The 21492-nt window shown below is 41.5% G+C and overlaps 1 protein-coding gene across 1 annotated transcript in view; it reads left to right on the top strand.

The window, feature by feature from the left end:
* Positions 1 to 21492, top strand: part of LOC110197392 (disintegrin and metalloproteinase domain-containing protein 10-like) — a 59329-nt gene that overhangs the window by 10183 nt on the left and 27654 nt on the right. Inside the window, exons 5-7 of the mRNA XM_020971259.2 lie at positions 2248 to 2339; positions 15880 to 16005; positions 17952 to 18044. Of these exons, the coding sequence (XP_020826918.2) occupies positions 2248 to 2339; positions 15880 to 16005; positions 17952 to 18044 (311 nt within the window). The remainder of the gene's footprint in view (positions 1 to 2247; positions 2340 to 15879; positions 16006 to 17951; positions 18045 to 21492) is intronic.

The raw sequence follows: 21492 nt of genomic DNA, 5'->3' as shown, positions 1-21492 counted from the left end.
ATTTTCCAAGTTCTCTTCCCAACACCAAGTTGCTATGATTATGAGAGCTTGCTCAGTGCTAGGGACATAAACTATGAAAAACAACATGGCCCCTGCCCTCAAGGAGCTTACAAACTAACTGGGGGTAAAAAGCACACAGGCATCTGCCATTAACTGGCTCTCATTGGCAGTCAGTTTCTTCATCTTCAGAGAGTCTCCTACATTCAAACAACTATAACTTTTGGCCCATTAGCTCAACCATTAAGAGTTCTAGGGCAGCTAGGGGGCACAGTAGATAAGAGTACTGGACCTGGAGTCCGAAGGACCTGAGTTCACATTCAGTCTCATACATTTACTAGCTGTGTGACTTTGAACAAGTCATTTAACCCTAATTGCCTCAAAAAAAAAGAGTTCTGAATTCAACTAGAGGATCTGTTCCTCACATCCTTTATACTTCAAACATCCAAAAAATTCTGTTTATTTCAATGATTCAGTGGACATATTGTGGAAAGAGCACATGATTTGAAATCAAGAGAAATTTGGGTTGAAATCCAAGCTCTGCAATTTTCTAGCTGTGTGCTCTTGGACAAGTCATACAAGCTCTCTAGGCCTCAGATTCCTCATTTGTAAATTGGGAATGATAATACCAGCACTTCTTACCACACAAGGTTGTTGAAGGAAAAGTAAACCTTAAAATACCATAGAAATCTTAGCTAATATTATTATTTTCCATGATCTTATCAATGCAAGTACTCCCTTTATAGCCATAGACTATGCCTTATCCATAACTTCTCCTCCTCCTGTGTAATTCCTGTCCAGGTCCTTCTGTAAGCCTTCCTGAGACAGTCTACCTAACTTGCTGTGCATAGGCTCTTCTCTTAGTTTTTTTCTTTTTGGTGAGGCAATCGGGGTTAAATGACTCGCCCAGCATGACACAGCTAGTAAATGTCAAGTGTCTGAGGCTGGATTTGAACTCAGGTCCTCCTGACTCCAATGCCTGAGCTCTAACCACTGTGCCACCTAGCTACCCCTCTTTTCTTAGTCTTCTAATGCATCATGGACCCCTGTGCAGCACTAGGCTTGTCCATCTGAATATTCCACTCTTACTACAAGATTGTCTTGGCTGCCCATCCTATCATACATGTTGATGACATGTTTTTTATGCCATATCCTTAAAGTAAGTCATCACTGGTGACATGCTGCCATGTATTTACATCAACTGGGTATCTTTCCAGGATGTTATGAGTCTCTCAAAATTTCAGTTCTTCTGTGATTATACTATTTCATGATTTGTAGCCATCCCTACATTTTCTTTTTAATTTTTTTTTATTTTAGGCAGTTGGGGTTAAATGACTTGCCCAAGGTCACACAGCTAGTAAGTGTCAAGTGTCTGGTCTGAAGTCAGATTTGAACTCAGGTCCTCCTGACTCCAGGGTCGGTGCTCTATCTGCTGCGCCACCTAGCTGCCCCCATCCCTACATTTTCAACAGGAGAATAGGGATAAGGGATTGGGACCAGACCTGCTATTTTGTTAGTCTAGGGAATTCCTGGGTGAGGAAATTCCTTCTATCAATGTAAATAACACCTGTTCTGAAACTTTAGGGATCTGTTTAGAGCTAAGTGACTTGCCCAAGGTCACACAGCCAGGATATGTCAGAGGTGAGACATCTAGAAGCAGTTTGCTTCTATTCATTTTCCCAAATGCAATCCCAGCTATTTTTTCATCTGTGAAATAAAAGAGGTTGGACATGATGATGTCTAAGGCCTCTTCAAGCTTGAAAGCCAATAAAATCCTAATCCAAGGCTCAGTGGGTTTCAGGCCAGGAGTATATACACCTGTTTCTCAGAAGGAATGTTTTGTCTTAGCTGTAGGTGTTCAGGTGAACCAGCAAACCAATGAGAAGAGGAAGGGAAGGAAGGTAGAAGACAGTATTGATTAAGTACATACACTGTGCTGAGCACTTTACAAATAGTTCTCATTTGATCCTCACAACAACCCTGGCTGTTATCCCCATTTTACAGTTGGGAAAACTTGAGGCTGAGAACAGTTAAGGAACTTGCCTAGGGTCACACAGCCGGGAAGTGTCTGACGCAGCATTTGTACTCAGACCTTCCCAACGCCAGGCCCAGTATTCTGTGCACTACAGCGCCACCTAGCTGCTCATAGAGGCAGAGGAAGAGCATATAATTTACACTGAACGCTTCACATCTCCTTGGAGTTCTGTTGCAACCATTCCGCATTTTACCTTTGTATTTTCTTAACTTTAGATTATTCCCTTTTAAACAACTCAGACTGTCCTTGTTTGGCCTTAAAGATGCATCTGTTTTGGCAGCCTCGGCCTCCCGAGCTTAATTTAAAGGTAAGTTCAATCAGTGTCTTGGTGAAATAAAAATATTGCTAACCTGGGAGGCAGAGGACGAGGATTTGGAGTCTGGATTTTGCTGCTCATCTTGCAAATCATCACCTCTTTCTAAAAAATTTAATATTTTCTTTTTACCCAATTACATATAAAAACCGTTTTAGTATTTGTTTTAAAATTTTTGAATTCCAAATTCTCTTCCTCTCCTTCCCCCTTGTTGAGAAGACAAGCAGTTTGATACAGGTTATACACATGCAGGCAGTCATGCAAAAATATTTCCATATTAATCACATTGTGAAAGAAAATACAGACCAAAAAAAAAGCCTAATTTAAAAAAAGTTTAAAAAAGTAAATCATCACCTCTTTAGGCTTTAACCTCCCTATCTGCCAAATGAGGTAGTTGGACTACATGAGATCTGAGGTCCCCCACCCCCGGTCCTGACATTCCTTCCATCTTCTAAAGTCAATCAATCAATACACATTGAGATCCTCAGTACTGGGGATTCAGAAATACAGTGGGATACAATTATTATCATACAGGGCACTGCCTCCCCACATAGGCTGTAAATTGTCTCTAATCGTATTTTAACATTAGGGTAGAAATACTAAATGAGAGCCACACATGCCTTTTTTGAGCACCTGTCATGCAGCTGCCACTATATTAGGGGCCGGCAATACAGAGAGAAAAAGAAAGAAACAGTTCCTGCCCTCAATGAGTCTGCATTTTATGGGAGGGAAATAACATGTATACATAAAGAATGTGCAAAATAAATATAAAGCGGAGGGTGTTTTGGGGGTGGGGGTGGGGAAGGGGCATATCAATGAAGAATCAGGAAGTAGCATTTAAGCTCATGGCTGTTCTTCTTCTTTAAATTAATTTATTTTTAGTTTTCAGCATTCACTTCCATAAGATTCTGAGTTTTAAAATTTCTCCCCCTCCCTCCCTTCCCTCCTCCCCGGCTCAGAGCTGTTCTGGTAAATGTGTAACAGTATTTATCTGCATTATTAACACTTTCTCAATCACTTTCTTAAGTCTCTAACCAACAAAATAATCAGTCAAGCGTTTGGTGCTTTCCAAGGCATAAATGTTCACACTGAAAATTTAGCAATCACTGGCTCCAGAATTTACCTGTTATTTCAGCTGAATTTCAAAGATGGCTAGGGATTCTAAAAGGCAGATGGGAGGGGGGTTGTATTCCAGGAACAGCCCGGACAAAGACACAGAAGCAGGAAATGGAATATTGAGTGTAAGGGATAGCACAAAACGCCTAAGTTGGCCACACTGCAGAGTGCGTGAAGGTGAAGTGTCAAAGGAAAAGTAAAATAAACATGATTGCCATGCTTTATGTTTTAGGCACAAGTGTGCCAGAAACCTTATTACCATTACTGTAAACCCAAGCATTTCTAGCTTAGAAAGAGAAATGTCTATCTGACACAGTCCCGTCTCATCTCCATTCCTGCCCCCTGTATCTCTCTTTACCCCAAAATAATTTGAGATAAATAACATTTATAGGAATCTTGAATACAGAAAAGGCCACACTTTCTAAAGGAAAGCCTTTCCCAGTTGTCTTTAATTCTAGTGCCTTCTCTCATCTAATTTATCCTGTAGATATCTCGTTCCTACATTGTGGTCTCTCCCATTAGAGTGTGAGTGGCAGCCCTAGACAGTAGGAACTGTGTTTTGCATTCACTCCCCACCCTCCTGCTTAGCCCAGTACCTGGCACGTAGTAGGTGCTTAATAAATATTTATTGACTGACTAACTGAACGACAATATTTTGGGGGTTTTTTGCTAGGCAATGGGGTTCAGTGACTTGCCCAGGGTCATACAGCTAGTAAGTGACAAGTGTCTGAGTCCGGATTTGAACTCAGGTCCTCCTGACTCCAGGGCCAGTGCTCTGTCCACTGTGCCACCTAGCTGCCCCCGACAGTATTTTTTTTAAATACAGTTTGGGGCTAACATTCTACTCTTTCTAGCTGAACGATCGTCACTTAATCCTATGGAGTATGCTCCTTAAATCCTTCTTTGACCTTTCCCCTCTGGAGTAATTCCTCACCGGAAGGAGTGTGCTGCCTCTAGGTCAGTCCTCATGATCCTTTCAAGGGATGGAGGAGTCCAGAGGCATTTTTTTGTCTCCAGTTTGGTTACCGCCCTTAATAACATTTATTTCCCTAGAACCTTGGTTTTTGTTCTTGGTGGTGATGGTAAGTTGTTTTTCAATCAGGTCCGACTCTCCAGGACCCCATTTGGGGTTTCTTGGCAGAGATACTGGAGTGGTTGGCCATTTACTTCTCCAGCTCATTTGACAGATGAGGAAACTGAGGCAAACAGGGTGAAGTGGCTTGCCTAGGGTCATACAAGTAAGTATCTGAAGCCAGATTTGAACTCACAAAGATGAGTCTTCCTGACTCCAGGCCCAGTAATCTATCTACTGCTCCACCTGGATGCCCCTCTTTTTCTGTCCTTGACCTCTACCTTTTTATAAAGGGAAAAGTCTAGAAAGGACCTTTAGGTTAGAGAAATAGTTATTTCTCAGATTTTTCGTTGGACGAAAAAGGAGGTTTTTAATATATTCCCACAGAGGTAATGTACAAAAAGCCTGGAAAGGGAGATTAGAACCAGGATATGAAGAATTTTAACTCTCAACAGAGGGGTTTATATTTGATCCTAAAGGTAAGAGGAAGCCCAGTGGCGTTTATTGAGCAGGAAAATGCCATGGCGAGCCCCATGTCTGAGGAATTCCTCACTTTGACAGCTGGGTGGAGGGATGGATTGGGGAGAGACAGGAGACACTAGAGGCAGAGATACCCATTAGGAGACTGCTGCTATAGTTCTGGTGCAAGATAAAAGAGGGAGGGCCAAGGGTGACAGCCATGAATGGAGAGAAGGAGATTGAAGTGAAACATGTGGAGGTAGACTTGACCAGACTTGGCCACTGATTGGATATTGTGGGTGAGGGAGAGTGACAAGGAAGTCCCCAGGGTTGTAGACCTGGCTGTTTGGAAGAATTGTGGTACCCTTTTTGTCTACAGACAACCATTTTTTTGGAATAGAGTTGGAGTCACTGGAACAATTTTACATATTTTGGATCATTATAATGATTCTTTTCTTTGTCATTTGAGTGGTAGGCTCAAAAGACTTAGCATTCATTTAGGCTGAAGAGACTTTTAAGATTTTTAGCCTGACTGGTGAATCAGCATTTATTTTTAGACTTGGAAACCAATGTGTAAAAAATGATGCACTGCTATGATTGGGGCACTTTCCTCAACTGAAGATCTTTCCATTTTTATAGATGTTTTGTTCCTCAAAATAACTTCCTCATCTATGAAATGGATTGCGAGGAAACTGAGTCAATGAAGAACACTTTCAAGGCTAATAATAATGATAACAATAATGAAGAATGGTGGTACCTTCAATAGCAATAGGGAAGTGGTACCTTGGGGGATGGAGAAGAAATCATGAGTTCTGTTTGGGACAAGTTGAGTTTGAGATGCTTACAGGACATTCAGTTTGAAAGTTCAGAAGTGTGTGAGGCAAAGCCATTCTGAGATTAAGACTTTTTATAGCCTTTGCTCTTTTCAGACATGTGGCAAATATTTGTATATGGAAAGGTAAGGAATTCACTGAGCTGTTTGCCGAGGCTTCTCTAACCGGCATTTTGCGGTTGAGGGAGGGAACTTTAGTGACTAGGGCTGGATATGTAGATCTAGGAGTGAACTGCATAGCACTAATAGTCGAAACTATGGGAGTTGAAGAGGTCAATAGGATCATAGCCATAGAACTGAAAGGAATCTTAGAGATAGATGACTGAATCCAACCTTCCTCCCATTTTACAGATGAGGAAATTGAGACTCAGAGTGGTTAAGTTACTTGTCCTTGGTCACACAGCTAGTAAGTTTCTGAGATAGAATGTGAGTCCAAGTCTATTAAGAGAGTAAGATGTGGACAGGGACTAGGGATGCGGAGAGAGTGGTGGTAGCGGAGAGACAGAGACAGACAGAGAGGACTCCCAGGATAGAGCCCTGGGAATACACTCAGAGTTAGGGAATGGGATATGGACGACGATTAAGCAAAGGTGACTGTTAAAGAATAGTCGGACTAGTAGGAAAACAAAGAAAAATTACTGTCATGAAAACCAAAAGAAGAAAGAATAATCCAGTAGGAGAGGGTGTCCTGAAGGGACAAATGTTGGTCAGAAAGGGTGAGAATTTAAAAAAGGCCATCCGATCTGGCAACTGAGAGTAATTGTGGAGAGTACAATTTCAACTGAGTAAAGTGTTCTGAAGCTAGATTGCAAAGGGTTAAGCAGTGAGCAAGAAAGGAAGAAGTGGAGTTTTTTTCCCCCTTGTGGAGTTTGTTTGAAAAAGAGAAGAAGCATATAAGTTGATAGCTTGAGGCAGAATCAGATGAAACTTTTTTACATATGGAGGAAACCTGAAAGTGTGTTCTATGGACCCTCCCATCTCTGACTTTCCATGTTTTAAAGTCCCTCCCAATTCTGATATTCTATGTTCTATGTTCTAAGGATCTGATATTCTCTATCCTATATTCCAAATATTCTTATGTTATGTGGTTCTCAGTCAGGCAATCCACAAGCATTTATTAGTCACTTATTTGCCAGGCATTGTGCTAAGTACTGAGGATTGAAAGAAAAGTAAAGACCTGGTCCCTGCCCTCAATAAGCTCACATTTTAATGGGGATATTTATATATATGTATGTGTATATATATATATACACACATATATATAAACCATCTGCCTACTCCACATATATATATATAGATAGATAGATAGATAGATAGATAGATAGAATATACTATCTATATATATATGTGCAGTAGGTGTATATATAGATAGAATATTCTATTCATATATATATATATATATATATATGTGGAGTAGGTATACATATAGATAGGATATTCTATCTATCTATCTATATATGTGGAGTAGGTGTATATATAGATAGAATATTCTGTCTATATATATGTATGGAGTAGGTGTATATATAGATAGAATATTCTGTCTATATATATGTGGAGTAGGTGTATATATAGATAGAATATTCTATCTCTACATATATGTGGAGTGGGTGGATGGTAGTCTCAGAAGGAAGGCACTGGTTGGGTTCCAGAAAAGGCTTGCAGAAGGTGAGATTTGTGCTCAGTCGTGAAGGAAGACAGTGAAATCAGTGAGTTGAGATGAAGAGAGAGAATGTTCCCAACTGGGGGGTAGCCAGTGAAAAGATAGGGAAGAATAGCAAGCTAGTTTTGTCAAGGGGAACTACTCACAAAAGTAAGGCATGGTCAGGGAGAATGGACCCAAGGACAATCTGCAAGGGTCCTGGATGGAGTTAGGTGCCTTGTTGGGGCCCTAGAGGGAAAGAGGCATCCTTTCCCAAACCAATAAAGTCTGGTGGGTTTTTATAGGATTTTTATCTTGTTTGAGCAAGACTAGGTATTGGGGAAAGCCAGGGAGGAGGCTGAACCTGGAGACTGGTCTCATGCCAGCGAGAGGAGGGAAGAAGGAGAATTGGTGACTGATTGATATTCAAACTCCCCACCAGTGGGAAAAGGGCATTGGGTGGTTTCTGCTGTTCTTACACTGACAGAGTGACTCAGGAGTTTTGAACTTCCCTAGGCGTCTTTGTTTACTGTAGTAGGAAGGCTATTGGGGTCATTGTAAATCTTTGAAGATATAAGAGCAAAAGTACCAACATTTCCCTACCACACCTCTTGGTATATACTCTCTTCTATACCACCTCCATCTATGGGGAGAATGGGCTGAAACACAGCTGCTATGTGGCTCCCACCCAAACTCACCCCTGAGGCAGGATTACTTGTGCGTGAGTCTTTGTCTCAGTTACCCCTGGACTGAATCCTGAAGGTCACTCCTTGCTCCTCAGGACATTCATGCTGAGCTGGGAAGTCTGGATGCCTAGAGTCTTTGCTTTCCTGACCTTTTGAAACTTGAAATGTTAGAGCCTCCAGATTTTTCTGCTTTAAACAGACAGCAAGAGCCCTTATGGAAAAGCTCCAGGAATGTCGGAAGCTTATGCAGCTGTGACCCTGGATGCCCGCCTGAAAGCCAGTAGTGCCCTGACCGAGATGCATCAGGGGATCTGAAAGCTATAGAACTCTGGCCTAGAGCTCAGGTCCCAGTGGGACCTGAAGACCACAGCACTATGAATGTAGACACTCGCAGGCGGGGAGATGGGAGGGACTGAAGTATTTTAATATTCTGAACACAAATACATCAGGGAAAGTGGAATGACCGCAAAAAAACCCCCAGGAAATCAAAGTCAGGGCCAAACAGGCCTGAGCAATCATTGAAAAGCAAAGGAAGGGCTTGAACTTGGTCCTGGAACAAAGTCCCAAAACAGAAACTGAGGCTAGTGATATAGTAAGTAGATGGAAGAAGACACCAAGCACTGTAAAAAATATTATGAGTTTAGAGACACAAGAAAGTAACTTTACAGAAGCTCTAAGCAGAATCTTGGGGGAGGGGCAGGAATAACTTGGCTAAAGGACTACAAAAATACTGGGAAGAAAAAAAAAGAGATACAGTTTTAAAAAAAGTGAAATAAGAATTCTGGAGGGGAAAAAAAAGGAAGGTTAAATAGCTTAGAACAAAAGATGGAAAGCCTTACCCAGGTAACAAACTTCTTGTAAATTAGAATGTAGCAAATAGGACTCAATGACTCTAGGAGAAACTAAGAAATATTGGAACAAAATCAAAAGACTAAAAAAATTGAAAAATGTAGGATATCTTCTATTAAAAACAACTAATCTGGAAAGCAGGTTAGGAGAGAGAATTTAGGAAATACTAGACTTCCTGAAAACCATGACCAAACAAACCCCACAAAAATATAATATTTTAAGAAATCACAATTGAGCACTGCCTCGCTCTATTTTAACCAAAGAGCAAAATGAAAATAGAAAGAAGATGCTACCTATTGACCTCAAAATGAAAACTCTCAAAAATATCATAGCCAAAATCCAAAGCATCAGGTCAAAGAAAAAATATTGCAGGCATCCAGAAAAAAGAATTGAAGTACTAAGGAATCATACCCAGGATCAGTGTCAAGACTTGACAATAATTACAATAAAGGAGAGAGAATATTGGCTTACTACATTCCAAAATGCAAAAGACAAAGACTTACAACCAAGAATAACTTAAAAATGGAATATAAACAAAGAATGATAATCATATGTTATATCAGAAGATGCAGGGGGGAAAATCCCACAACTTTTTCTAAAATACAACATCTATTTCTGTTAAAAACATAAAAAGCCTAGAAAAATGCACTTTTTCTTAGTTTGGTAAATTGTATTTGTCTAAAACTAAGAATGATCATTATCTATAATGGAGAAATACTAAAGACCTTTCCAGTAATATCAGGGATAAAGTAAGGCTGTCCTTTATCACCAAATTATTTAAAATAATTGTAGAAATGCTAACTATAGCAATAAGATAAGAAAGGGACTTGACATAGGCAAAGAGGAAACCAAATTATTGCTTTTTTGCCGATGAGATGATAGTCTACTTAGAAAATCCCAGAGATTTGACTAAAAATTAATGTAAAATACCCACAAATCATCTGTTTTCCTATGTACTATCAACAGTAAGGAAGGAAAGAAAGAAAAATTCCATCCAAGTGACTGTAGAATCTGTTAGGAGTTGATCTGCCAAGACATGCCCCAGAATTATGTGAATACCACTAAAAAATACTCTATAGAAAGAAAACAAAACTTGAATAATTGTAGAGGTATTAATTGGTCATGGTTGAGCCATGGCAACATAATAAAAATTACAATACTGTCTAGATTAATTTATTTAGTGCTATACCAATCAAAAATACTAAAAGGTTATTTTTATAGCACCTGAAAAATAGTAACATGTTGATGTTCAGGAAAAAAGAGGTCAAGATTCTCAAGAGAAATAATGAAAAAAAGTGAGGAGGAAGGGACCTAGAAGTATCAGATACCAAATTATACTATATAGCAGTAATCATCAAAACTATTTAGCACTGGTCAAAAAAATAAAAAAGTTGGCCAGATCTGGTTACATGAAATCCAGAAGAAGACAAACACAATAGCATAGTTTTCTTTAAACACAAAGACACTTTCCTTCCCCCATCTCCTTCCCAACTAATGGGCTGAGGATTAAGCATTTGACAGAAACTTCTGGGAAAAAAGGAAATCAGTCTGCCGGGAAGCAGGTTTAGAGTAGATCAGCACCTCACACCATATGCCCCAATCATTATCTGTCTTTTGTTTTTGAAGAGGACCAATGTTATCATGGGGTGATATCTTGGCTTGTAAGTGAGCTGGATTGAAGTGAGGCGGAATTGCACAAAATCATCAGCTTCAGTCGTCAAAGTCCGGTGGCAAGACAAAAGTCAGGATGACTGGTGATGGCCTGGGATGCCCTGGATGACCATGGCATCTTTGATGTCTGACCAAGCTCTAAGTGCTCCCCGGCACCCGCTTCAGCCGTTGGCACAAATTGTTCTCATCTGCTCATTTTGCCAGGGGAAGTCTTCACATGCTTGGGATAGACGTCCCCCTAACTCACGGACAGGTTTGCAGCCTGTCAGCTACCCTCAACCTGGTTTAGTCCATCTGCCAAGATGGTTTTACTGGGGTGTGGCCACTGTGCATGCTACAGCTTCTTGGAGCCACAGGTGAGAGTTGGGTGCCAGGTGGTAACTCTGAAAAGGGCTCGGCAAGCCCTCACATTGGAGGTGGTAGTGCCCCCCGAACACCCATATTTGGAGAACTAATTAGACTTGTCATCATAAGTTCTGGGTTAAAATCCATTACTAGCCATGTTACTGGGAGTGAGTCATTTAATATCTGAATCTCAATTTCCTCATATGATAAGCGGAGTTAATTACATACTCTCTCACAAGGGCTTTTGAGAAGGTAAAATGAGATAAATGTATGGAAAGCATATATTATTAAAATTATATGTGAGCCATAATTATCTGTGTAGCTTCCTCTACCCTGACCCCACCCACCCACTCAAGGTCTCTCTCCCAACCCCAATTTGTATTGACAGGTTGGGTCCCCATGTTCTCAGAGTAACCTTGAGGTGTTGGGAGTGTTTTTCTAGTATAGCCCCTCATGAGACCTTACCAGTGTGCTCCCCATTACTGACCAGTTAGTTGAAGTAACTTAGCCTTTAGTTGGGAGTATTTACTACTAATAAAAACAGATGTCTAAAATATTCCTAAAAATATGGGACATACTCTTCTCTAGTACATAACGTGGAGGAAATTGAGATCAAGCTTAGGGAACATGTAGCGGAGGAATAACAGCTCCTGGTTGGATGGAAACCCTTTTTTCCCTTCATGGAGTCTTTGTGAAGCTTCCCTTAGGTATGGAGCTTTCTGCTGGGCTTTGAAGGTTTGTGTCTTTATAGAGTTCTCAACCTGCCTTTCCTCCATATTTCTAATTTTCTCCAACAGCCACTGCTGCTCCTGGAATACTGCTACCATCTCCTGTGGGATGTTCAAATCTTGTGACCTTTAAAAGTTCACAGAGGGGACAGCTAGGTGGCATAGTGCATAGAGCACTGGTCCTGGAGTCAGGAGGACCTGAGTTCAAATTAGACCTTAGACACTTACTACCTGTGTGACCCTGGGCAAGTCACTATATTCCAATTGCCTCAAAAAAAAAGGTCACAGGGTCATTTTCTGATGTGGGAGGAGACTCCCTCCATCCCCAAAATGATTCTCTCTTAGGGGGATACACCACAAGAAGCTCCAAATGGATGGATGACCTAAACATAAAAGGCTGCATCATAAACAAATTAGAGGGGCAGGGAAGGTGACACACAGCTATGGACAGAGAAGGACTTCTTGACCAACAAGTGACAAAAAGGATAACAGGAGGGAAAAAATGGACATTTTTGTATATAAAATTGAAACGCTTTTGCACTAACCATGCACTTAAATGGCTAATGAAAGGAAATGGTTGATAACTAAAAGAAAAAAAAAGCTTTGCACGTTTTTCTGTTAAAGGTCTGATGTCAGAGAACTATAAGGAACTGATTTAAATATATAAGAAGATCCATACCCAATAGATAGATGGTCAAAGAAAGTATCTCTTTTGTTTTGTTTTGGCTAGGCAATGGGGTTAAGTGACTTGCCCAGGGTCACACAGCTAGTAAGTGTTATGTGTCTGAGGCTGGATTTGAACTCAAGTCCTCCTGAATCCAGGGTCGGCGCTCTATCCACTGCGCCCCCTAGCTGCCCCTCAAAAAAAGTATATGAAGAATCACTTCTCAAAAAAGAGGGGGCCATGGCCAGTTGTCCTGACCTACGTCTTGCCACTGGATTCCAGTGACTCTGGAGGAGAGAGTGAGGCTGATGACTTACGAGTGAAGACATCACTCTCCCGATGTCATTGGTCCTCTTCAAGAATGAAGGATGGAAATCGGGAGGACCTGAGTTCAAATCCACCCTCAAACATTTGACACTGACTAGCTGTGTGACCCTGGGCAAGTCACTTAACCCCAATTGTCTCACCAAAAAGCAGGGGGAAAAAAGAATGAAGGATAGACAACAACAGCAAAGAAACAATAAAAAAAGAAAAGCAAACTTTCAGTAAACATATGGGGGGAAATGTTCTAAATCACATAGGAAGAGAAATGTAAATTAAAATGAACCTGAAGTTCTACCTCAAATTCATCAGACTGGCAAAGAGAACAAAAAGAGAAAGTGACAGTTGTTGGAGGGGATTTGGGAGGACAGGCAAACCAATACATTATTAATGAAGTTGTGGATTGGTATAGCTATTCTGGAAACCAATTTGGAACTACACCCCTCCCAAATCAGTGAAATGTGTACACCCTTTGAGCCAGTGATACCATTATAAGGTATATGCCTCAAAGAGATATTTTTTTAAAAAGCAAAAGACTCATGTGTTTACAAGTCATGGAACCATAGAAGTTTAGATTTGGAAGAGACCTTGGATTTCATTTTTATCTTACTCCTACCTGAATAAGAGCCATCTGTACAACATTCCAAACTGAGGATCATCTAATTGGCATTTGAAGATCTTGAGTCAGAGGAAACCATTCCGCCTGAGAAGCCCATTCCACTTTGGGACTACTGCGGTTATTAGGAAAATGTTCCTTACGTAGCATCCCCTATGGGGCCACTCTCCCACTTAGTTCTTACTGGTGACCCAGTTCTCTAAAAGGCAGTTACTATTGCTACTATTGCTAATCATGTTGCTCACGAGCCCCAACTAGTATGTTTCCCATGAACAACCATGCCACCCAGAATGAATTAATTTTTTTCCCCAAAAGATATTTAATAAGCAGGCATAGTTAGCATAACAGAATTACTAGGCAGGGCAGCTAGGTGGCACAGTGGATAGAGCATTGGGCTTAGAATCAGGAAGATTCATCTTCATGAGTTCAAATCCAACCTCAGACACTAGTTGTATAACCCTGGGCAAGTCACTTAACCCTCTTTGCTTCAGTTTCCTCATCTGTAAAATGAGCTAGAGAAGAAACGGCAAACTACTCCAGTATCTCTGCCAAGAAAACCCCAAATGGGGTCATGGAGAGTCAGATGTAACTAAAAAATTACTTAAGTAGCTAGAATAATTGATACTGTACATTCCCCTCAAACCAAGAGCATGCTCTCTTCTTATTCACAAAAGGTCTCTGGGGAGAAAGGACTGAAACATAAAATACAAAGGTAATGATGTATACATGTGGGGAACACCTAGCCCTGGAAGTCTTTTTTTTTTTTAGACTACATAAAGTCCTCCTGAAGCTCTCAGCTGGTCATGGCTCTGGTGATGGATGAATTGCTATGCTGTTCAGCTGGGCTTGCTCCTTGTAGGTGGTGGTATCTTGACTGGGCAGGTCAGTCCACTGCTGCACTAAGTCAAGCAGGACACTTGGTTGTTGTCCTGGCATCTCCCTGGGTTCAGCTGCTGCTGAGCTAATTTGCTTAGCAGCTCTCCAGACCTTGCAGTGCTCACAAAGTCACTTCTGGAGCATGTCCATCTCAAGGTTGCTGCTCAGTCATCCTCCAAACCTGGTGCCCACTGCTACCCCCTTAATGGACTCTGCCATTGACTCCCAGTTGCCAGTGGAACTTTAGATGAAACATCTGAAAATCATTTTGGCAGATGGACTAAACCAGGTTGAAGGTAACTGACAGGTTGCAAACCTGTCAGTGAATTAGGGGGATGTATGCCCCAAGCATGTGAAGACTTCCCCTGGCAGAATGGAAAGATGAGAATGCTTTGTGCCAAGGGGTCAGGAAGGCGGCTGAAGCAGGTGCTGTGGAACACTCACAACCTGGTCAGACATTGAAGATGTCAAGGTCATCGACTGCATCCCAGACCATCACCAGTCATCCTGGCTTTTATCTTGCCACTGGACTTTGATGACTCTGGAAGAGTGAGGCTGATGACTTTGTGCAGCTCTGCCTCACTTTAATCCAGTTCACTCACAAATCAAGACATCCTCCATCATCCACTATTGTTCTGTTTTTCTATCAGGAAAGAATAAATGTAAAAAGGCAGAGGTAGGGGCAGCGAGGTGGTGCAGTGGATAGAGCACAGGCCCTGGATTCAGCAGGACCTGAGTTCAAATCCGGCCTCAGACACATAACACTTACTAGCTGTGTGACCCTGGGCAAGTCACTTAACCCCACTGCCTAGCCAAAAAAAAAAAAAAGACAGAGGTAACCATATGCTCAAAGACAACCTGACCAGGTGAGAGACAAGGCTGTCACCCCTCCCCCAGCCCATTCTGTGGACCAGCTCAAAGGAGTCTTGCCTTCTTGCTGGAAAAAAAAAAAAAGCTTGCTTGTGAGTAGGGATTGTTTCCTTCCTTGTACTTGTATCCCTAGGGCCTGGCATACAGCAGGCCTTAATGGGCCCTTGTTGATTGACTAATTGATGGATGGAAAGATGGGCAGATTGTTTCTTTTGTATCCATAACCAGTTATAGCCTAACAACTCCTGAGTTATCAGTTCCTCTGGTTCTGCAGCCAATTAGAGGACTTGGTCATCACACAGTATCAATCCCTGAATCACTTAGGGCCAATTTCACTAACAATATCAGGCCCTTAGGATCCCTGTTTCCTTCAAAACAACTCAGTCACCACCCTTGCATGGAGTCTTTCCTGATCTCCCCACATCCCAGTGCTCTATGCCTCCAAAGTCACCTGGTGGTTATTGGGTCCATATTCTGTAGTTACTGTGTATTGTCTCCCACAATAGAATGTGAGCTCTTTTCAAGCAGGAATGGTTGTATTGTGGCCTCTTTCTCTCCAGGGCCCAGTACAGTGTCTAACACAGAGCAAGCGCTCAATAAATGCTTGATGATGGATGGGGAAGGGAAGAAATGGGAGGAAGCATTTCTGTAGCGCCTCCTTATGTGCCAGGCCCTGTGCTAAGCACTTTACACGTATTTTGTTTGATCCACTGGATGCATAGATGCCAATTGTGAGGTACCAAGAGTGCACCAAAAGTTCTGGTTGACTAACTAATTCTCCTCTCCCCAGGAGGAGAAAGCATTACCAAGACAGAGAAGGAGCCTTGATTACTCCAGGACATCGTGTCTCATGTACTTCAAAGCTGACTTCTTGTTTTATAGGAGATTTGGGAGCCTGGAATCTGTGGTTGCTCAGGTGAGCTCTGGGAAGGCTCTGATAGAGGCTCATCTACCCCTCTGATGCCTTTCAGGATCTGAGAATTGAGAGATCCATCCCAACGGAAGATGCAAGGATCTGGTCCCAGGGAACAGAGGGCAGAGGGCAGTGGGATGGATCCCACCCCCCACCCCCACCTCACATCCACATCAGCATAATGTAGTAGGAAGAACACTAGCCTGAGAGGTAGGAGACCTAGCGACGGGGATCTGAATCACGGTGCTGACACATCTATGTGACCTTCAGTGGTTTCAAGCCCCACATCTAGTCCTTAATAGCTTTGTATCCCTAGGCAAATTGCTTCATCTCTCCGAGGCCAGTTTCCCCATTTGGAGAAAAGCTATATTACTATTTGCAGCACCGACCTCACAGGGTTATTGTAAGGGCAGCCCTTTGTGGACCTTCGCGCTGCAGGGATAGGAGCTTTTGGTCTATTGGCCAGACTGCATCTGTTGCCCAAGGACAAAGCTGGACACATTTGGGGAGGGTTGGTACTAGAAGGCTGGCCAACAGTGAGTGGGGTTGGGTTGTTCTGTTGTTTGCTTTTTGGCCACAGCAACATATGAAGGCCATCTACAAAAGTGTGCATCTGTATCAGAGTACCCATACTGATAAGAGGGCTTTTACTCCCTTTTTGAGAGGCAATGGGATATAGCGGCTAGAGAGCTAGCCTCAGAGCCAGGAAGACCTGGGTTTGAGTTTCTCCTCTGACATATACTGAGCTGTGCAGCCCCGGGCAAATCCTACAATCTCTCGGTGATCTAAGCAACCTTTTAATGTTATGAGTTGCTGAGAAGCTGCCTGCCTGCACCAATGGTAGAGGGACTTTTCCTCATCCAGGAGTTCCCAGTATCACTGACTTCATAGATCCAGTCCCTATCCCTATCCTACAGTTCCCACACAGCTGGCATCATTGCTCCCAGGAATGCAAATTTATCTTTAGATCCATAGCCAACCCTGCTGAGCTCTGAGGTCTGGCTAGATTGTATAGGCAGACATATCACAGGACTGTGGAAAAGGGAAAGGACCAATATTTAATAAGAATTCCTCAAGTTCATGTAGGTGTTTTCAGCTTGAAAGGCATTTTTACTTTTATTATTTTATCTGACTCGCACAATAAGCTGTGATCTCAAGGGACTAGGAAGGAGGTTTGTAGGTTTTGTTCAATAAATCAATCAATCAAGGAACATTTATTAAGGGATAAGGGTTCAAATCCCAGTTGTGCCATTTATTAGCTGTGTGACCTTGGGTGAGTCACTTATCTCCTCTGGGCCTCATTTTCCTTATCTGTAAAATTAGGGGACTGGACTAGATGACTTCTGAGCTTCCTTCTAGCTCTAAATCTGCTTCCTATGATCTCACCTGGACAGGCGGTCTAGGGAAGTAGTAGCCCAGATTTGCTGGTCTGGGAATGCAAAATTGGAGAAGTAATGTGAAATAAAGAAAATAACTCTAAACTATGAATAAAGACACCTGAGTTTTAGTTCCAGTTCTGGCACTGGCTTTCTGTGTGACCTTGGGCAAGTCATTACCTTTTTCTGAGCCTCATTTTCCTCCTCTGTAATATTAAAGAGAGTTTCTGATGCCTAAGGCCACTTGCAGATCTAACATCTCTCTAGCTTCCCAGGTTCTTTCAGTCCTGATGGTCTATGTTCTATGTTCTCTAAGGTCCCTTCCAGCCCCAACATGCTAGGTTCCAAGGTCCCTCCCAGCTCTGTCATTCTATAGTCTGAGGGCCTTTCAACTCTGATGTTTTATGAACTTATTTCACCAGATCCTTTAATAATGTGCCAGAAAGCAGGAGGTCTGATTGAATTTCCTTAAAACACAGCCAGAAGAATGAGCTACTTCTTCAGTTTCTCCATATGTTTCCTGTGGAGATGGTTTGGTGGAGCTAAATTTTTTTTTTTTTTTGCCCTTGGCAGATTGCCAGCTACGTTAAAGCTGTGAATACCATTTATGAAAAAGCTGATTTTGGGCGCATCAAATATATAGACTTCAAAGTGAAAACCCTGCATGTAAGTAGCACAAGCTTGTTTCCATGGAGGAGACAGACTCTCCTCCCCACCCCATCTCGACCCTGTTCCTGGCTTCTAGATCTTCTCTCCTCCACCATGACTCATCAACCTCTCTTCCTTTGAAATACTCTCCATCCATCTGGTTGTTTCTATTCAGATTCTTGTTGCATCTCCTGGCTACAGGCCATCCTTAATTTCTTTCTTTCTTTCTTTCTTTCTTTCTTTCTTTCTTTCTTTCTTTCTTTCTTTCTTTCTTTCTTTCTTTCTTTCTTCTTTCTTCCTTCCTTCCTTCCTTCCTTCCTTCCTTTCTCTCTCTCTCTCTCTCTCTCTCTCTCTCTTCTCTCTCTCTCTCTCTCTCTCTCTCTCTCTTTCTTTCTTTCTTTCTTTCTTTCCTATTAGGTTTTTAATATTTAGACAATATTGTTATTGCAGGGTGATAGCCTACACTTTTGACAGACAGCCAAAGATAGGTAAATTTCAGTATATGGGAGAATACAACTTAGAAAAAGTACAATTTAAGAAAAGAAGAAATAAAATTGAATCTAATCGTGACTATAGACTACTTCACCATTTCCCAGAAGCTTTTTCACCATAAATACTTTTCCTTACCTCTGACCTTTTATCCTGAAGGATTGGGCCTTCAGCCTTTTCCTTTGATTGATAAGTTCTTCTAGGAACTTAGAGAAAGTACCCAGGCCAGATGTGTTCATTCATTCCTTCATTACCCTCCTGTATTCACTCCTCCTTTCTAAACTTCATCATGTTTCTGCACAGGTACCTTTTTTCTGCCTGCCCCCCCCCCCCCGCCCTCGTCAGCTTGACTTTATGTGTTGTATTACCTCATTAAAATGTAAGCACCTTATGGGGAGGGACTAGCTTTCTTGTTGCTTGCATTGGTATTCCCAGTTCTTAGTACAGTGCTTAGAACATAATATGTAGTTAATTAGTTCTTGTTGACAACGTATAAGCCTTGAGAAGATACTTGACAATTTTTTGATGAATTTCTGCCATGTGTTTTCCTCTCCAAATTTTGGTCACTTAAAAAAATCAGTTGCATGAATATCTTTCAACTTTATTTAGCTGCTTATTAAAATGCTATTTTTCTTCATTCTCCTTATTTGAGGGATTGCATATATCCTTTCTTTAATTCTAATTTAATGATTTTTGGAAATGTGTTTTTCAGATAAAGAAAATTGTCAATTCCAATATCACCATGATATTTTTTTCATTAAGCACAGTTTAATGGGAAACGGTGGTAAGAAAACCTTTTAAAGATTAACCACTGGTTAGCTTGCCATATTTTTCTTTTCTGGAATCAGTCCTTTCTTTTTTAAGCAAGTGATTTTGGTTTTGTTCATGTGTTTTCTCTCTGATATCCCATTTACAAATAAGCAGTGATATCTCATACCCTAAATTATAAACCTAGGTAAAGAAAAATCATTCTCAGTTTCACTTCCCATAGATATGCCAAGAAAAGTTTCCATTATTAACATTTCTCAATATACACTTCAGATTTTGGACATATTTTGTTGCCCTCTTGCAGAATAGTACATCCTTTAAGTCTAAAGAGCTATGATTTTTAGATTTTTTTTTTAAGCAGACATTTATTAAGTTCCTGTTGTGTCAGGCCATCCTTTCTTAATGAGTTCAGTACCCAACTCAGGAGAGTCCTCTTCTTCATCTCACCCTCCAATCGCATCCTTGGTGACTTCAATATTCATTAGGATGTCCCTTTAGACACCCTGGCTTCACAGTTTATCAGCCTCCTCAACTCCTATGACAACCTCAGCTACCTGTAAGGACAGAAACCCCTCTAGAGGGGCAAAGCACCACCCCAAACTGCTTCACTTTTCTGTCCTAACCTCTAAAATTCCTCTTTCTGATCCTACTCGTTAGTCCTTTCACCTCTCTAATGACCCCACTCCTAAACTCAATCTCCATATTCAACACAACTTCTAATCTATCTATCTTTCCCTATTCTCCTCACTCTTATGTCACTTGCTGCCCTTCGAAGTCTTCAAAGATAAAAAGTTCCTTCTTGCTCTAAATCTGCTTTCCTCTGATCTCCCTTAGATAGGCAGTCTAGGGAAGTAGTGGCCCAGTAGTAGCCTAGACTTCCTGATCTGGGAATACCAACTTGAAGAAGTAATGTGAAGTAAGGAAAATAACCCTAGACTGGAAATAAAGAAACCTGAGTTCTAGTTCGAGTTTTAGTTTATCAAAGATAAAGTGAAACCTAAGTAGTGGCTGCATGAGTGGAGGGAATTTCAAAGAAGGCTGCAGGAGTATGGTGGTGAAGCTAGCTCCCAGGGCGAGAGGTCTAATGGGATCTGATAGGAAAAGAAGTCCAAAGAGTCAGGAGCAGGGCACAGAGAGGAATGAAGGGGTGGATCAAATGAAGGTTTTTTAAAAGATTGGGAGGTCAGTGCATGTTTGTAGGCAGTGGGGAAGGACCTAGTAGACATGGAGATGCTGAAGATGAGATGGGTCAGACTCCCAGAGGAGATATGAATAGATGAAATCAAGAGTACAAGGAACAGGATTGGTCTTGGCCAAAAAAAGAAAAAAGCCACTTTCCCCTTAAAGGTGAGATCAAAGGAGGAAGAAATTGAGGAGTTTTGAGGTTTAAAATAAGAAAGATGAGGGAGCTCCTGATAGATATCCTTGATTTTCTGAGAAAAGTAGGGAGTGAGGAGATCTGTTGAGAGGGAATGGTCTAACTGCTCCTCCTTTCAGCTACCAGTTACTGTCTTTCCTGCTGTTATCCATTACGTATTTAGCAATTTTCATGGCATCCCCTGTCTTCATCCTTGGTGACTTCAATATTCATGCTGACATCACTTCAGCACCCAATTCCACTCCCTGAACTGCCTAGACTGTGGGCCAAGGCAGAGCTCCAATCATGGCCCCAGACTATGTTCTTTTCTTGGTCAGCTATATCATAAAATTGTACTACTGATTGCAAACAAGATTTGAAGAATTGTCAGCCAATTAACAAGCATTTATTGAGTGCCCACTGTGTGTGAAGCACTGTACTATGTGCTGGATATACAAAGAAAAGCAAAAACATGGTTCTTGCCCTCAAGTAGCTCCCATTACAATGGCGGAGGCAAAATGCAAATAACTATGTACATGAAACACACACATACACACACACACAAATATGATATTCTTAGAGGGAAGACACTAGGAGGGGGGAGGAGTAAGAAAGGATTCCTACAGAAGATAGGATTTGAGGTGAGTCTTAAAGGAAGCCAGAAGGAGGTGATTAACAAGAGTCCAATGCAGCAGAGGGTTCAAGGAGGATCAGAATTGGAAAAAGCTTTAGCTTTGGCAATTGAGAGATCATTGGTAACAGTGGAGAGCGCAGTTTCAGTTGAATGGTGAGATAAAAAGCCAATCTTTGGGGGTCAAGGGAGGGAAGGAAAGAGAGTGTAGGTGTGATAGC

Source organism: Phascolarctos cinereus, unplaced genomic scaffold (genome assembly GCF_003287225.1).
Source record: "Phascolarctos cinereus isolate Bilbo 61053 unplaced genomic scaffold, phaCin_HiC Scaffold_4;HRSCAF=312, whole genome shotgun sequence".
In the NCBI taxonomy this organism is placed as follows: domain Eukaryota; kingdom Metazoa; phylum Chordata; class Mammalia; order Diprotodontia; family Phascolarctidae; genus Phascolarctos; species Phascolarctos cinereus.
Note: the sequence above shows the minus strand (reverse complement) of the source record. Positions and strands in the feature narration are given on the sequence as shown.